This window comes from Choloepus didactylus, chromosome 19 (genome assembly GCF_015220235.1).
Source record: "Choloepus didactylus isolate mChoDid1 chromosome 19, mChoDid1.pri, whole genome shotgun sequence".
Classification (NCBI taxonomy): Eukaryota; Metazoa; Chordata; class Mammalia; order Pilosa; family Megalonychidae; genus Choloepus; species Choloepus didactylus.
The window spans coordinates 54,638,225-54,655,922 of record NC_051325.1 but is presented as its reverse complement, the minus strand read 5'-3'; the positions used below and the strand labels follow the sequence as shown (position 1 = coordinate 54,655,922).

The window sequence follows — 17,698 nt, the reverse complement described above, 5'->3', positions numbered from 1 at the left end:
AACATGAAGTCTTCAGGTTCGTCCATGTTGTTGCATATGTCAGGACTTCATTCCTTTTTAAGGCTGAGTAATACTCCGTTGTGTGTATAGACCACATTTTGTTCCTTCATCTGTTGGACACTTGCACTTGGGTTGCTTTGGCAGTTGTGCATAGTGCCGCCATGAACATCGGTGTGCAAATATTTGAGTCCCTGCTTTCAATTCTTTTGGGCACATACGTAGAAGGGGGATTGCTGGGTCATATGGTAATTCTATACTTAACTTCCTGAGGAACCACCAAACTGTTTTCCACAGCTGCTGCACCATTTTACGTTCTCACCAACAGTGAATTCTGCTTCTATTTCTCCGCGTTCTCTCAATGTGCAGAAAATATACATCTCTGGTTATTTTTTCTTAGTAGCCATTCAAATGGATGTGAAGTGATATTTCAATGCTTTGGTTTGCATTTTCCTCCCTCTCTGCCCCACCCCTTCACTCCCCCCTCCACCTTTCTTCTTTCATAGATCATTTATTATATAAGTTAAAAGGGGAAAATAGAAAAACTACAGTATGCAACTCACTTTAAAACCTCCATAAAACACTCATTACCTCATTCAACAAGCAATACCTTTCACGTCTAACTTTTTTAAAAAAGTTAAATACAGGTGAGCGAAATGGACATATGGTGGTGAGTGTGGGAGGAGCCAGCTTCCAGCAGCGAGGGCGTGTGGGGAGCCTGCCGGCCCCTCATCTCGGTCTTTTCTGGGCCTTTCCAGGGAGCACCATCATGTACGGGGCACTGCTGCTGTTCGAGTCGGAATTTGTGCACATCGTGGCGATTTCGTTCACGTCGCTGATCCTCACCGAGCTGCTGATGGTGGCGCTGACGATTCAGACCTGGCACTGGCTCATGACGGTGGCCGAGCTGCTCAGCCTGGCCTGCTACATTGCCTCGCTGGTCTTCTTACACGAGTTCATTGGTAAGGCTGCATCCCTTTACGGCTTCCGCTTCGGGCCCTCGCTGATCCCTCGGCCTGTGAAGAGGGCAGCCAGCCCTGGGACCTGTCTCCTGCACTCCTGGTCCACTGCCCTTTTCACTGACCCACGTTTTCTGACCGGTACCCCTTTGGGACAAGTGACAGTTGTGAACCAGCCACTTGGAATTAAGGAGATAGAGAGTCTTTTCTATTTAAGCCACACAAAGCTCCCTGCTGTAGAAGGTATTCCGCTTAACTCACCACAAATCTACTGGGTCTCCAGCGAGCTGAGCACAGAGCTGGGCTCTGCAGAGCTGTGGAGAAGGATCAGAGCCTCAGGTCATAGTCAACCGAATGACAGTCCGGCAGAGTGTTGAGAAGCTCTGCCTTATTGTAAAAGCATCTTTGATCACCATCTCCTGTTTATCAGCTTCAGAATCTCCTTAGTAAGTTGTAATAAAGGTAAAAAGGAGCATGCCCATGAAAAGTGACACACTTGTTTGAAAAATCTCAGAATGGGTTTCTTTTGCACCTACTATGTGCACAAGGGCTTGGGGCTAAGGGGTCCCAGGGGCCTAGAAGTGATCGGCCCTCCAGGAGCTGTGATTGCCTTAGCCACAGACCAGCCACAGGGCCAGGTGAGAAGCACCTGGAGGTTCTGTGCCCTGGGTAGAGCCCTGGCCTGGCTCTGTAGACATCTGCTGCCTTTCCCCCTAGCTGTGCTCAGCCAGGATGCGGCCCGTCCCAGGGCTCAAGATATGGAGATGGTGAGTCCTCTGGCATCTTCTCCATCCACTGTTGAAAGCCATAAGATGTCACTTCTCTCTTGTAAAATCTTTGTAACTGCCAGGATGTAGTGTATCCTGCAAAACCCTGAGGTCAAGCCTGATCCCACCGGGAGGTCTCAGCCTGCTGTCACCCATGCCGCAGTCCATCTCCCGGCCTTCTGTGAAGGGAACACGTTGTTGGGAGGCAGAAATGTGCATTTGAAGGTCCTTTTCTGCTCTGCAGCAGCCCGGGTAAGGGAAAGAAAGGGACACCAGCTGCCAGATTCCAAATCAAAAACACCTGGAAAGATTTCTTTTTTCCTCATAGTTTTCCTTTCTTAGTGTTGAAAATAGCGTTTCAGCGAATGTCAGGAAGCTACAGCAGCAGGTCAGAGAGAGAGGAGGGAGCGAGGAGAACCAAGTGACGTTTATGTGCTGGTAACCCATGGAAATCCCCTTAAAGGCGCCGAGGGGCAGGAGCGAATCCGGAGGCCGTGTGTGTGCGTGTACGCGCATGTGTGTGGTGAGACACCCTTCCTTTCGATAGCTGTGATGGCTGTTTCCGAACCGCACGTGCCTTCTAGAGTATTCCGCCTGCTCACTGCTGCCTCGCTGTCTGCTTGCAGATGTGTACTTCATCGCCACCTTGTCGTTCCTGTGGAAGGTCTCTGTTATCACGCTGGTCAGCTGTCTCCCCCTCTACGTCCTCAAATACCTGCGAAGACGGTTCTCCCCACCCAGCTACTCGAAGCTCACGTCGTAGGCTGCGCGCTTGGCGAAGGGACCCAGTCTCTGCACTGCCCTAATGGACGAAGTTCAAGTTCCGTTTCTATTAACCGCCGCCTATGGATTTTGCAGTAAATCGCTAATTTGTGCAGTTTTGATGTGAAGTGCCACTGCACTTAAACAGAGCCCTAGCGCTGCATAAACAGGAGGGGCTTCCTGAAGGCATCCATGCAGACCTGTTTTGACCACGATTTATTAATATTTGAGTGAATGTGAATAAGTTAAAACTGGTGGCTCAGCTGAAAGAGTTTTCTACGGGTCACTGTGCAAGCTTCCTAATGACTTGAATTCTGTTGTCATGTGATAAAAGTTTCTGTCTAGATGAAGATTGTAGAAGGGTTGTTATTTTTTATAATCCTAATGTATGTATGCTCTTTACATCTTTCTATCTTAAAAAAAAACTGTTTCAGAGAAATATAAAGCTCTTGGTATAAATTGGAGGAAAAGGCAGCATCATTTGGTAAAAAGTTATCCAGATGACAATCTCAATATGAAAATGCTAACTATCCCTTCTAAGGCAGCCCTACTTACTGAGCCTGCACTGAGTTCCTAGGAATAAGACTTTTTAAAAAATGGTCATTGAGAAGACAGCCGTGGATCCAATACGTCACTCTTAATCTGGTTTAACACGTACAGTGCTCGCATTCACTTCCTTTGCCACCTCGTAAAAATTTTTTTCGAAGGTGTTATTCTACTTTGTTAAGACCTGGTAACAATGAAAAAGCCAATGGCTGGCTGAGGACACCCTCAAAAGTTTTCATCAGAGTTGTGTTAGCAGGAAACGTGCCACTGAACAGCCTCTAAATGTGTCGACACTGTGATAAGAGACTCAACTAATTCTTTAGACAACATGGCAGCTGTGACTCAGATCCCCTGACTCCGGAGTGGAAAGGTCAGGGAGCTGGGGCTCTTCACTTCCACACAAATCTGTTTCCTGTTAGGAGGAATTACTGAGGATGGGCTGACAAAGGCAGAGGCATCTTACAGCATCGCCATTTGTCGGTGGCGGCTTCAACCGAGGAGCCTTGGTGGGGAGGAGGCCAGGGCTGCCGCTTTCGGATCTGGGATATGTTTTCTTGTGTACAGATTTCAAGGGGAACGTGCTGAAAGGCAGCCAGTGGTAAAGATTCCTTCCCCACTGGGATAGGGTACATGCATGTGTGTTTCTTATAAAGCTGTGGCTTCTTATTTGAGAGGGAGAAGGGAGTTGGGAAACATCGGACGTGGCAGAGCAACGCTTTCCTGGGTTTTCAAGTTACTTCTTGCATAAGCCACATGCGCGTGCCAGAAGGGTTAAGTTGGTGGATCTTCAAGAGTTGAATGTAATAGATGTCTAGGATTTGCAATTATGAGAACATACCTTTCAGCCCTTCAGCTTTGTAAGGTATAGCCTGGCTGCCGAGTTGCATGACCCTGGGGTAAACCAAGCTTGGAGAGTCAGTGAAGTGAGGAGCAGACAGTCTTGTCTTTAGAATAGAATATTCTTGATAACACTCATGCATTTTGTGTTGCTTTTCTAGAACTTTATAGAACCCAGTAAGCTGCAGGCAACGATAACTTGGCTATTGACATCACTTCTATGGTATTTTTCCCCTTCTGTTCCAACACTTTCAGCCATAATAGAGATATTGCCTTGAATGGATGGTTGTGTGAGAATAGGATCTTTGTCCAAAATTTTCAGAAAGGTGGAGCCTGTCTTATTTCTTTATTGAATGATTTTGTGTAATTTCAAAGGTAGAGGAGGAAAACTGCTGAAAGTTTTTGAGCCTTTGTCGATTTTATTGGAAGTCAACCTGTAAAACTAGAAGTCTTAAGATCATTCCTTTTGGGGTTCACAAACACAGAACATGGCCTTGCTCACAGAGTTGGTGATAGTTCTACAGGTAGGTCTTATGGAATCCTTGTTAAGAAACTTCAGTTGTTTCCAGCAGATACAGGGAATGCAGATGGTCTCAGGTCTTTTCCTTGATGCTCAATTTTGGCTGAGGTGCATGAGTCAAATTCTGTAGTTCATTGAGAAAAAACTTCCAGAGTCAACACCCAAATTGACTCCTTGACATCTTGAAGGGAGAAAGCCTTTAAGAAGGGCTGAGAAAGCCACACCTGGAAGTAGAAGGTGCTTGTCAATGTCATCCACGGACCTCCTTGTTTTGTGGTCTCAGCCACTCTTTGGTGGAGGCAGTTGGGCGAGAAGGACAGAACCCAAGGGGAACCACCATGTTGGCAGACCACACTATGGTCTGGGCAGCGAGCTGACAGCCCCCACCCCGCCACTGGTGGCCGCCAAATGTCTAGGACAATACATGCCATGCTGCTCATATAACTGGAGGTGAAAGGGCAGAAGCATCCATCAGTTTGCCGTACATGTTCCTTACCTACACAAACCAGACTCCCCGCCCAGGAGAGAACCAATGAACATTTGGATGCTTCCAGGTGGGTATCTTAGTTGTGGAGAGAAGACAAAGAAACAAGCAAACAAAAAGCCTCAGCTGTTTTACAGGAAACTCTGCTGAGTTAGCAAACCTTAAGAATAAGAATTCAGTTGACCTTTTTCTTGGTTCACCAAACTGGAAAGAACCGCTGACACTTTCCTCACCTCGGAAAGCACCGGGACTAAGGCTCTAATTTGAGATGACAGGGCTCAGAGGCACACAATCGGCACCGTTTAAACACGTCTCCTTAAAGTAAAAATCACAGTTCTCCCCCAAACTCTGATAACCTTAGTTACTTCTGCCTGAGTGAAAGCTTTGGTGGTTATTTTCTCTTCTATAATAGTGATTGTGACGGGGGCAGGATCTGTTAATTTCCCTCTCCCTCCTCACTCCTTCCTTCCCTCCTGTTCTCTTTGTCTAAGAAAATGACCTGACAAGTTGCTCCTTCTTGAGTCATTTCTTATATTTGACAGTTTTGATTCTAATTTTGAGACCGTGTGTAGGTGTTGCCTGTGGTGCTAGGTGAGACTGGCTGTACTAACTTGAGATGAAGGAATTTGCCACAAAGCAGTGGAGGGCTTCCTAGGGAACATCTTAAAATTGGAGCAGACCACCTGTTTACAGCCACCTGGAGCTGGTCGGACAATTGCTGGAATTTCTCCCCTTTCAGCATCTTAGGGGCCCCTTGAATGAAACCCTTTTTGTATCAGTTATCTTAAATACCGTTGTCTGTTTACTGACATTTTCTCAGTGTGTTCTCTGCTGAAAGTTGAGGTTTTACTGACATTACTTTGCAATGTTTTCTGAATTTTGTGCTTGTTGGAATTTGACATAATAATGCCTATTCCCCCCCCCACCCCCCGCTTTCAGACTTTGGTTTTTACACTTTGTTTTGTTTTCACTGGGAATTGGGATGGGAGTGCATTCACACCTTTATGGACAGCATTTTAAACTTTAGCCAAAATCGCTTATGGCCCATTCTTCTGGTCCATCCAAGTTAAGGCAAATACCTATCAGCCATTTTTATCTTTCATCTTTTTTTGTGTGCTTGAAATGTGTGTGTGGGTGATGTCATCTCAAGTTTCTTGAAGAAATATTCAGTGTTCATTAAAATTCCATCACTCCCAGCTTTGTATTTAAAAAATATACAAGGAGCTTTGTAAACAGATTTTATTTCTTCTCCCTTCTTTTAATGTAAAGCTTTTTGTCATTTATGCATATACTTAGATATATACCATTAATTATGTCCATTTCTTCTTGGGGAAAATAGCTATTGTTCGGAATGGAGCTGAGCTGTGTGCCCCTCTGCGGGCAGCACCCACCACCCGATGGCCAAAGCATCTTCTCACGCCAAAGCAGCGTTACGTAGGGGCCTGCCTGGGGCAAGTTCTCTTGTGGCTGGGCAGTGTCTGAATATTGTGTTTGTGGGGATCCGTGGGGGGCGTGGTGTTTGCAAACTGAATTGTGGCTAATGTATTATTTTGCTGCAGTGGGGTTAACTTTAAACACATCTAAGATTTCATGATTTCCTCATTAGTAGATCTCATTATATGTAATCCTCATTGCAAGTATTCACCAGGACAGCGTTTTTTGATTAGAGGGAAGCTCTGGTACAATATGCTTTAATTTAGCAGGGACTCCCAGATGATTTAAATTCTCAATTCTGTGATGACACACATGATCTTTTGTGTTTCCCAGCAGTTCTTCTTTCATTGTTTGCCAACGTGGCCCACTGCTGTTGTCCAATAAAGCTTGTGTACTTTATGCCTTTGAGGATCATTTTAATTTGTATGGAAACATGGCCTTTGGTGTCAAAATGAGGCTTTCTATTATAACGCTCCTATCGTGCTTCTCTGATGGTACATAAAATGTAAATCACTTTTCAAGTTAAAAATATTTTGATTTTGGTTAAAAAAAAAAAATCAGTGCATGTTATTTATTATTGTGTACTGTGGTCCATTACAGAAAGCCAGGATTTCAAAAAGTGATAAACATAAATGGAAAAAGATTAAAAAAAAAAGTTTTATCAGATTGATGTTTTATTCATACACACAGTCCTTGATGATTTTGGAATCATTGTTTTAAATCTAGGAGCACAGTCACTTAAGTTTTAGTCATAAAAGGTTACGTTTTGCGTAGGAAGCAGCAGATGTCATGTTTTATTAATTTAATTCCAGCGATTGTCCACCAGGGGATGACTTCGCCCCGCCGGGGACATGCGGCAATGTCTGAAGACATTTTGGGTTGTCACAGCTTGGGGGGTGTGGGTGGGGTGGTAATTGCCGCTAAACATCCTGCAGTGCACCGGACGGCGCGCCCTCCACAGAGAAAGATCCGACCCACGGTGCCGAGGCTGAGAAGCCCTGATTTGCTCGCCATAGGTCAGGTTCACCATTTGTAGGCGTCTTTCCTCCTTTCTAGAGGGACCCAGCAGCACTGGCTCCTGTGTGGCCGGGAGGCAAGTTACCCATCCAGCTGGCCTAATGGTTTGGTTAGGAGCCACTTGCAGGGTGAGGCGCTGATCGCCTCTCGCTGGAGCGCAATTTAAAGGGCCGTCCTGATTGGCTGGAAAGAGAACTGCACCTGCCTTCCGGTGGTCAGCAGCGCTCCCGGGCCAAACCGGAAGTGGGCGCCAGGCCCGGGGGCCCCAGGGCGCCGCCCCTCAGGGGAGCGGGCCGCAGGCCTCTGCACTGGTGCAGAGAAATGCCGGGGTGCGCGGCGCCCCTCCACGCGAGCGCTAGGGGGAGCTCGAGGATCGAGAGAAAGTTCTGTTTCCTGTTTTCAAAATCCGGGCCCGAGTTTCAAGACGCCGCTTTCATAGCTTCAGAATGTACTTCGTGGGCAAGGCTCCGTTAGAAACAAATCTTTCTTTTTATGTTGTTGGCCAGAATATTTTTTGCTGGACTTCGTTTTAAAAAAATAACAGCTGAGGGGGTGGGTGGTGATGTGTGCGAGATGAATATTTATTCGATCTCGGGTATTTGCATTTTCGAATAATTGGCAATGGGAAGCCTTGCCCCATTCACTCTCCAGGCTAATAAGGTTTTGAGACGAAATGTTCCAACACCCGAGTACTTTAACTGTTTTTGTTATGAAACTTTTCACGGTGACACGAAGCCTTGTGGTATTTGTGAGATCTATAAATGATGGATTTGCTCACCTCAAAATAGAACGGTAGTCGCTCCAAACTTTCCAGAAGTCAAAGCACAGTAACAGAATTCATTCAGGACTTGCTAATTTCCTACTTCAAATGGGTTACATAACAGAAAGGTCCCGCCTTCGCGGCTCTTAAAACTACCCATGAAGTGATGGTGAAATGTATCATTAAAAGCTAGAAATAGCTTTGCTAAACTCTGGGAAAAAGATGAGTATTTTTTTTTCTTCCTGATATCCCCCCCCTTTTTTCACCCAAACATTGCATAATGTTTAAAAAAAAAAAAAGTCTTTCCATGGGATTTAATTTCGTCCTCCCTGTGGCTGTGGTCAGAGGAGTAACTTAAGCACTTAGGGGGCTGGCGGATTTTTGGAGGCTCACGCATCTGCAGATCAGCTTCCAGACCAGGCTTTGCTAGAGAAACACACCCCTATCCTAGGGATGGTCCCTTGCCCTCCCCCCCACTCCCCAACTTTTCTTTCAGGAAGCTGCCATCTCACAGAAGGGCCAAAATAAAGCTATCCCCAGCTTTCCATGTTCAGGTTTTCATTTTGAAATGGACTCCCCCTAAAACTTGGGGTGACTGAGTCACGAGTGACGTCACTGGCCCCGCAAACCCTGCTGGTCTCACTTAGGCTTAGCCTGCAGGTTCACACTAAGAACCTGGTGTTCTAAGTCTCAGCTCACCGTTTCCAAGAGGTTTCAGAGAAAAACATTGTTTCTTTTATCAGGTGCAGGTAAAACTGAGAATACTTTTTCTTTTCCTTCAAGAAAGATTGCAGAATCCAGAAAAATGAGAAAGGCAGGTAGAGGCCTGTGTAATATGCTGACATTTTTACTCAGTTATTCACCAAACACTTACTGAGAGCTTGTAGGTTGGGTCGAGTTCTTCTGGCTGAAGGTACACAGTGGAGAACAAGACAGACGCAGTCCCTGCTGTCTTGGAGGTGCATGAGAAAGACAGACGCAGACTCTCATACCAGGTGGAGATGCGTCCTCTGCAGCCAAGTAGGCCATGGGTTAGGCAGAGGGTAAGGGTTAGGTAAGAGTAAGGGTAGCGGAAGCCATGGAGGGCAGAGAAGGATCCTCTGGGGACAGGGCACTGGGACAGAGACTGGAAAGATGAGACGGAGGGATTCTTGGAAAGACCTGAAGGAAGTGGAGCCCGGGCAGTGGGATGTGCAAAGGCCCTGGGGTAGGAAAGGCTGGAGGTATTGGAGAAGCAGAAGAGGGGAATGGAGCTGGAGTGCTGAGGCCAGAGAGAACTGTGGAGGAGATGAGGTCAGGAAAGTAGCAGGACCTGCAGGTTGCAGCGCCAGGCTTTCTGTGTTGAAACCGTGCAAGAATTATTAAAGCTAGTCCCATGTTAGAACTACATCAGAGGGGCCCATTTCACTCCCTCCTTCCACCTGCCTTCCTGACACCCCCCCAGCCTGTTCTCATTGCCACTTCAGTCGTTCCAAGGAGGCTCAGTTGAGAGCTTGGCTCAAAGGGACCCTTCCCATTAGAACCCAACCCACCTCCCGAGTCCAGAATTGCTGCATGATTTTGTTGGAATAAACCACACTAACTATTAAACGAAGATCAGAAGAAGCCAGTACTTGGATGAGGTTTCTTCTTACTTTTCCATCGCATAGTACAGAGCAGCTCCATTCAGCCCTGCATCCTAGAAAACAGGCCGCGTAAACCAGCTGCGTGGAATTAAGAAATGAGTCTGGAGGGAGAATAGGTAGAGAGAAATGAACTGGGTCATGTTCTTCGAAGCTGTCGCATTTCCAGAATGTGCCTACTTGGGTCAGATTTCGGAGACGAAGCCTTTTGCAGTCAGGAACGGCAGGAGCCCTGGCTGTGCTCGGATTCCTCCCGAAGAAAGAAAGAATAACGAGAACAGGCTGTGGAAAAGAATGTAGCTAGTGTCTTAAAGATGGGCAAGTATTCATTCTCATTTGTCCTTTATGTGAAACAGATTTTTAAAAAGGCAATTGGAGTGGCTAACAACATCCAGAACCCTGTTGATTTGAATGAGGCTGGGGGTGGGAGATTAAATTGGCCCAAACAGCTAATCAGGCTCGAAGAATGAGGTGAGTTGATTACCCTGGAAATTGCACAGGAATTCTTCAAAGACATGGCCAATAATTAGAGTCTAAGATGCTACTCTCTATGCACATAACTTAGCATAATTTTATAAGGCAGCTCATCACCACCAGAATTAGAGAAAATCAGTCCAGAAAAATTCCACAATCTGGCTTAGGCGGACGTCGAGATATAAGTTCTCAAATGGCCTCATGCAAGAGGAAGACACCAAGAAAAAGCACGACCTTTCTTCTGGGCCCAAATGGGGCACAGGGATGGGAATGAATGCATTGCCATTGCAGGGGGTGTGCTGAATTTCGGGGGGCTGCATAGGGCAACCATAGAGGCCAGTCCGATTCAGATGCCAGCCCCTCACTTACTAGCTCAGTGTACTGGGGCCAGTTCCTGAATTCCTCTGAGCTTTGGTCCCCCCCTGCTATTGGGGCTCAGCAGTGAAGCTAACAAAAGGCCGGGGACCGTGCAGATGTAGAAATGAACCACTCCAGGCCCCTGAGGGAGGTCAGGCTGCAGATTAAGAGAGGTGGTGTCTCTCTCAGGCTCAAAAGCCTATCCTTCCTAAAAAGGGGTTCATGTCCATGTTTTCCCCAACACCGTGGCCACCTGTCTGCATAGAGTGTTATAAGACTTCTAGGTTTGGGGGCTGAGGCAACATCTGCCTTTGAACCCCTCCATGCCTCCTTTCACTGATTTCACCAGCGCTCTCTGCGTTTGCATGCTGTGCTGGGGCTTTCTGCCCCCGAGCCTGGGCTCTGAGTTGGAAGTGAACCTGCCTCCAACATGCTGGGCTGGCCTGGGCACCCCTACCTGGAGCACACACCCCTTCAGAGGTGCAGGTATGTGGAGCCAAAGGAGAAAGCAAAGGGTACTTCCCAAAGAATCCAGTTTATTCATGGATTTGGGAGAATGAAAGTAATTGAATTGGCAAATCATTTTAAAATGTGTTTTTACATGAAAACAAATTCATTAATATAATGGCATAGAAAGCAAGATTTGCTTGAGTTTTAAAAACTAAATCACAAGGCTTGAGAGGAATGGTGGGCGAGAGGGTGGCTAGTTGGGAGGGGCTCCACCACTGGCTTCTGCTCGTAAGGGTCTGCAGGGACAGCTTGAGAGGAACTGGCTTCTGGTTCTGTCTGTAGCCAGCCCAGGCCTGGCCTGTGGTTAGAGCTCAGTAATGTGCCATCGAGGCTTTTTTTATGTTTGGTTGGTTTTTTTTTTCTTTTTTTTTTTAAATTCAGAGCACTTTTAAATTTGGATATAGTCATCAGTTACATTTGTTTGAACTTTTCATTCTGGAAAATTGTAAATATATAAAAAACTAGAGAAAATGGGGTCATGAAACCTCACGTTCTCGTCCCACCAATTCAACAATTACCAACTTACATGCTATTAAGTTTTAGGAGTAGATTCCAGAAGATTCCGGAACCTTACTGAAAAAAGCAGGCCTTGGCTTTTCATGGCATGTTACATTTGTGAGGTGCTCTCATGTCTGTGCCTCACAATCCCGCAAGGCAGGTGTCATTGCCCCCATTTTGCAGATGAGGAAAGCAACACTGAGAGAGCCTGAGGTGCAGCCAGGCCCACACAGCACCTAAGAATGTTCCATGGTTGAATTTTGAGAGGAGGTGTATCTGTGAGGAAATCATCTAGTTGTGATAAAACAGAAACCCCCCAAACAACAATAGTAAAAATGAGAAAGAAGGTGGCTTATTTCTCACATAAAAGAAGGATGGCGATGATCAGAAAGATCGATGGTAACAAGTGTTGGTGAGGCCGTGGAGAGATTGGAACCCTCATACACGGCTGATGGAATGTAAAATGGGGCAGCTGCTGTGGAAAACAGGCTGAAGTTTCCTCAGAAGGTTAAATGTGGAGCAATTCCATGCTTAGGTATGTACCCAAGAGAAATGAAAACATACATCCACATGAAATCTTGTACATGAGTGTTCATAGCAGCATTATTCACAATAGCCAAAAGGCGGAAACAACCCAAGCGTCCATCAACAGATGAATGGATAAGCAAAATGTGGTATCTACATACAATGGAATATTATTCAGCCATGAAAAGGAACAAAGTACTGATACATGCTACAATGTGGATGAACCTTGAAAACATGCTAACTGAAAGAAGCCAGTCACAAAGGACCACATATTGCATGGTTCTATTTATATAAAATGTCCAGAACAGGCAAATCAATAGAAACAGATTAGTGGTTACCTAGGTTTGGGGTTAAAAGGGTGGGGGGGTGACTACAGATGGATATGGGGTTTCTTTTGGGGGTGATGAAAATGATCTAAAATTAGATTATGGGGATGGTTTTGCAACTCTGTGAGCATGCTAGAAACTACAGAATTTAAACTTTAGGTGAAAATTATCATATGTAACATATCTCAATAAAGCTATTTTTTAAAAAAAAACTCCGCTAAACAATTTTCTGGAGTGGCTGTACCATTTTCACATTTCACACCAGCAGTGTTTGAAAGTTCCATTTGCTCCATATCTTTGGCAGCACTTGGCATTGTCAGCATTTTTGTTTTAGCCATTCTAACGGATGTGCTGTGGCATTCATTGTGGTTTTAAGTTGCATTTCCCTAATGGATAATAATATTACATACCTTTTCATGTGTTTATTTGCCATCCACATGGCCTCTTCGGTGAGGTATTTGTGTCTTTTGCCCATTTAAAAATTATATGATTTTCTCATTGTTGACTTTTGAGAGTTTTTTATATATTCAGGATACAAGTCTGTTGTTGGATATGGATTTGCAAATGTTTTTTCCCCGTCTGTAGCTTATCTTTTCATTCCCTTTACTGTATGTATTTTAAATTTTAGCCATTCTGGCAAGTGTGTTGTAGTGTCATTGTGGTTTTAATTTGTATCAAATCCTGTCTTAGCCTGGTTTTTGCAGTCTTGGGTCAACAGCAGCTATGGCTATATGCAAAGTGCTTTACATACAGAATCTTTTTTAAGATGAAGGGACTTTCATTTTCCTTTCTACAGGTGTGGCTTTAAGAGGTCCTGACTTGCTCAGGATCACACAGCTGGTAGGTAAGTGGTGGAGCCAGGATGGAAACTCAGGTCTCTCTCTTGTCTTAAAAGCAGCTGCCTCTTTTGAGCTAGTGTCTGATTCAACCCTCAACTTCAAGGCTCCCAGTAAAAGCAAAAGCCTCCCTTCTCTCCAGCAATCTGCATTCCTTTACGGTATGTCACGGGAGGTTGAGAAATGCTGACAGAGATGACGAATGAATGCTCCATTTATCTGACTCCGGTCACCCCCAGGGACCCTCCTCACCTCCATCCTGACATAGCTGTTTCCAGGGAATTGCCACATTCTCTAGCTGCTCTCATTGTGGCTGTTCCCACCTTCTAATTATGATCAGAGCCAGCCTCTGGATGGGGTAGAGGCCTCCAAACATGAGTCATTGTGGGGATGTCATCACCCCTGGGAAAGAGAGTCCCTGAGCTGTCTGGAGGCACCAGGGGCATCCGCTATATGTGCATTTATTGAGCACCTACTGGGTGCCAGAAGCTTCTAGGCACTGGGATATGATGGTCCTTACTCTCTTATGGAGCTTCTGTCCTAGACAGGCAGAAAACAAGTACCATTCCCTTCTTGGAGAGGCCTTCCCAGACCATCCCTTCTAGCCCCTTCCCCTGCTTTATTTTTCCTCGTGCACTTGCCGCTATTAGATTATCACTTTCAGTCTGGTCCACTAAAATGTAAGCTCTGCGAGAGTGGGGGTTTTGACTTGTTTGCCATCCCGGGTGCCTAGAAAAATATGGCACGGGGGTTGTTCAATAAATGTTTAATGAATAAGGAAGTGAACAAAGAAGGTAATTGCATTTCACAGTGACGTGCTATGAAGACATTATATCAGGATGCTGTTAGGGAGACTGACAGGGTGTGGCAGAGAGGTTATTTTAGACTCAGTAATCAAGGAGGGCCTCCCTGAGGAGGTGCCTTTTGAGCTGAAATCTGGAGGAGGAGAGGAAGCCAGCATTCACAGATCTGAGGGAAGCGTATTCTAGGGAGAGGAAACAGTGAGTGCAAATGTCCTGTGGCAGGGAGGGTTTGGTGTATTCAGGGGCAGAAAGCTCACCAGTGACGGCCAGTGTGGCAATTGTAGGAGATGGGTTTTGCTGACTGGTAAGAAGGCCTCTCTTTACCCTGCTGAGCTGTCCCCACCATGCCAGGCAGGAAGCTGCCCTCTGATCTTTGGAGGTAAGTGTGGAGAGTGGACCTACTATGTGTCATGTGAGAGACTCCAGATCTGGGGGACATGGATTCCTGTAGACAGAGATATCAAGGATACGACCCATCCACCATGGATCACTTTGTCTTCCCCAAGTATGACTGATTTCATTCTCCAAGTGGGGCCCCATGGCTTCCAATAGCTGGGTCAATCCATGAGAAAGTTCTTTTAATTCTTGAGAATTAAAGATTACCTGGTCCCAGGGAACACCCTCCCCCCCCACACACACACAGATAAAGAGACTTCTGAGAGCCATGTGGCTTCCAAATGAGAGTGTGGATGGATTTAAAATAAGGTAACTAATGGTTACTGACACATGCTCTGTGTTAGGCATTTCCACTGGTAGTGTCTCCCTATAACCTGTGGGTTAAATGGAATTAAACTCATTTTACAGAAAAGGAGAGCAAGATACACTTTAATTCCTGGCTTGGCAACTTATTAGCTGTGGACACTGGGCCAGTAGCTGTCGTACTCTAAGCCTCAGGTTTATCATGTGTAAAATGGGGATGTGTCTGTGTGTGCAGTCCCTACTTGATAATATTTGTTGGGAAAAATAAATATGATGACATATGTGAAGTGTCTGGCATGGGGCATAAACTTATCCAGCCATTCTGTATCAGTTTAGCTCTGTGGGTGTAGACAACAGATATCAGCACTGGCCAAGTTAAGCTAAGAAGGCAGGAAAGCCATTTATTGCAAGGATATGGAATAGCTCCACTGGAACTTTGGCTTGGAATGAACAAGAGCCAGGGCACTGGGGATCCAGGTAGCAGGAGCTAAACCACCATGCAGCCAGCTCACCACTGCTTGTTTTATCACCTCCAGCTGTTTTGCTGCACTCCCCTCCCACCTCTTATCTCGCTGGGATAGGTGGGGTGTTTTGATCGACAGTTCCTCCAAGACTGGGGAACTGTGAAATTCTCAAAACTCGGGAACTGGGGAAGAGGTAATTCTTCAAAAGAGAAAGAAGGGTGTTTTTATTTTTTCTCTGGAACAAAAGGCAAATGGATGTCTGTAATTAACACACACACACACACACACGTCCAATAAAGTAATAATGTTGGCTTTGCCACTGAACTCACCTGGTCAAGATGTGTCACCTCTCCAGGCTTCACTTTCTACTCTGTCAAATAAGGCAGGGCGATCCCTCACCTGGGTGACTCTCGGAATCTCTGGTGCAACTTTAGAAAAATGAAGCAATGTCTTCTAGGCTATCTTTTTTGTCCTGATTTGAAAAACTTTCCGGGCAGTACCTCTTACAGCTCATTGGCCAATACTGGGATACACGCCCACCCCTACACCAATCACTGGCGAGAGGAGAATGGGTTAAGACCAATCAGATTTCACCCTACCCCTCTTGCCCTGTTGGTCGCCTGAGGCCCGGGAGAAGGGGCGTGGCAGTTGGCCACCCTCGGATTGGTCGGCCTTGCTTTGTGTCCTTCCAGGGTCGCGGGTTGTGTTGGACAGAATTCTCCCAATCCGTAAAGCTTGAAAACGCGGATCGTGGCATAAGGTGTTCTCGAAGGTTGGTTTATGTTGCCACTGCTCCATGGAGCACCTCAGAGGGAGGCTGTCCGTCACCTGGCCGGGTAGCTCAGCCGCACCCTCACCTCCTCGCTCTTCTAGAATCTTCCAAAAATGTGCCAAAGTGAACGTGGAGACAAAGAAAAGTCAGGTGTTAGCATCCAATAAATAAGGGTAGTGGCTGAATTGGGAAAATAAAAAAAATTCTCCTTGCCAGGCCCCATGACTGCCCCGTGTTGACTTAAGTCAAATTTTAATTATAGTGCCAGGTAAACTGTACTGCGCCTGTCTGGGGCCATCGGAGCTCAGCTGTCAACTCAGCTTACCTTCCAGAGAGCTGACAGTTACATGGTGGTGCTTTCTCACTTGCGTGTAACCTAACACAGCCACTCTTCTCAAACTCTGGTAACTAAATTCAAGGTGCTGAAAGAAATATTGCAATTGAAATAATGCTTTGGGGAACGTTTCTGTGCTTTGGAGTGAATTAATGTCTCGAAAAAAAGAAGCCCCTTCTCTGCGCACAAATACATACTTTTCACATTCCTCTTTAGGCACCAAAGATTTTAACAGCAGTGTAAATCAGATTTTACAGGCCACATATTTCAAGTTTGGAGTTCATTAAATGTGTGAAATTTGACATTTGCTTCAGGGCGTGGCTAGGGTCTCCAGTAATGAATCACAAATTGTGTTGGGCCTTCTGATCAAATTCAATATGCTAGTCCGCCCGGGGGGTTGCACAAACAAAGAGGCAATTTCTCCCTGGGCCTTCCTTAGCCTGGGTTCTCTCTGTCCCCCCCACCCCCCACCCCCTGGGATAGACTTGGTCCTGGTAAGAGATGTATTTCCACCAGCTTTATTCAAGTTGAAAAAGATGGGCAACGTAGCCTTTTAATTGACTCCTGCATTATTTCAATGCATTTATTAATCCTGTGGCTGTTTATTGAGTGCCCACTGTGTGCCAGGCTCTGTGCGGGGCACTGGGAATTCAGTGGCAAATGAGATAATATGCAGACTGGTGGAATTTGCAGTTTTGTGGGGGGAGACAGATACAGAATAAATGGATTATACAGAAACCAATTATGAAAAGTGCTGTGAAGGAAAAGCCTGGGGCATCATGAGAGAGTATAATGAGGAGGCCTAATTTTTTTCTGGGAATATCAAAGATCTTTCTGCAAGTGCCATTTAAGCTGAGAATTGGAGGATGTGTGGGTCTTACGCAGAATGGGAGTTGGGGGTGTAGAGTGGAGGGAGAGGGGACAGTGACAGGGCTGAGAAGAAGCCCTGTCCTCATTCAGTCCCCGACTAAATATTTTCTGAGCTCTTGATGTGTTTGAGACCCAGATTAAGCGTAAGGATGGGGAGAAAGACCTAGAATTTGTATCACTTGTGATTCATGGTTGCAAGTGACAGAAGTCCAATTAATTGGGTATTTATTGGCTCGTGTAACTAAAAAATACAGTGTGGCTGGATCTAGGGTACAAATGTCATCAGGCATCTGTGTTGATCTCCTGTTTTGCTTTATGTTTGCTTCTTAGGCAGAACCTCTCTTCCTGGTGATTCCTGGTGGTTCCTGGCATCCCAGACTTGCATCCTTCTACTTTCCTAATCGCAACCAAAGGACTGTCCCCTTCCCAGTAGTTCCATCAAAAGTTCTAGGTTTGAATCATGTTGGCCTTGATCACATGTTCAACCCTGAGACAACCACTGTGGCTAGAAGTGTGGCTGGCCAG

At 45.8% G+C, this 17,698-nt stretch overlaps 1 protein-coding gene across 1 annotated transcript in view; it reads left to right on the top strand.

The window, feature by feature from the left end:
• ATP9A (ATPase phospholipid transporting 9A (putative)) overlaps positions 1 to 6,913 on the top strand; it is a 137,125-nt gene extending 130,212 nt beyond the window's left edge. Inside the window, exons 27-28 of the mRNA XM_037812484.1 lie at positions 756 to 959; positions 2,350 to 6,913. Coding sequence (XP_037668412.1) covers positions 756 to 959; positions 2,350 to 2,486 — 341 coding nt within the window. The 3' untranslated portion in view covers positions 2,487 to 6,913. The remainder of the gene's footprint in view (positions 1 to 755; positions 960 to 2,349) is intronic.
• The last annotated feature ends 10,785 nt before the right edge of the window (positions 6,914 to 17,698 follow it).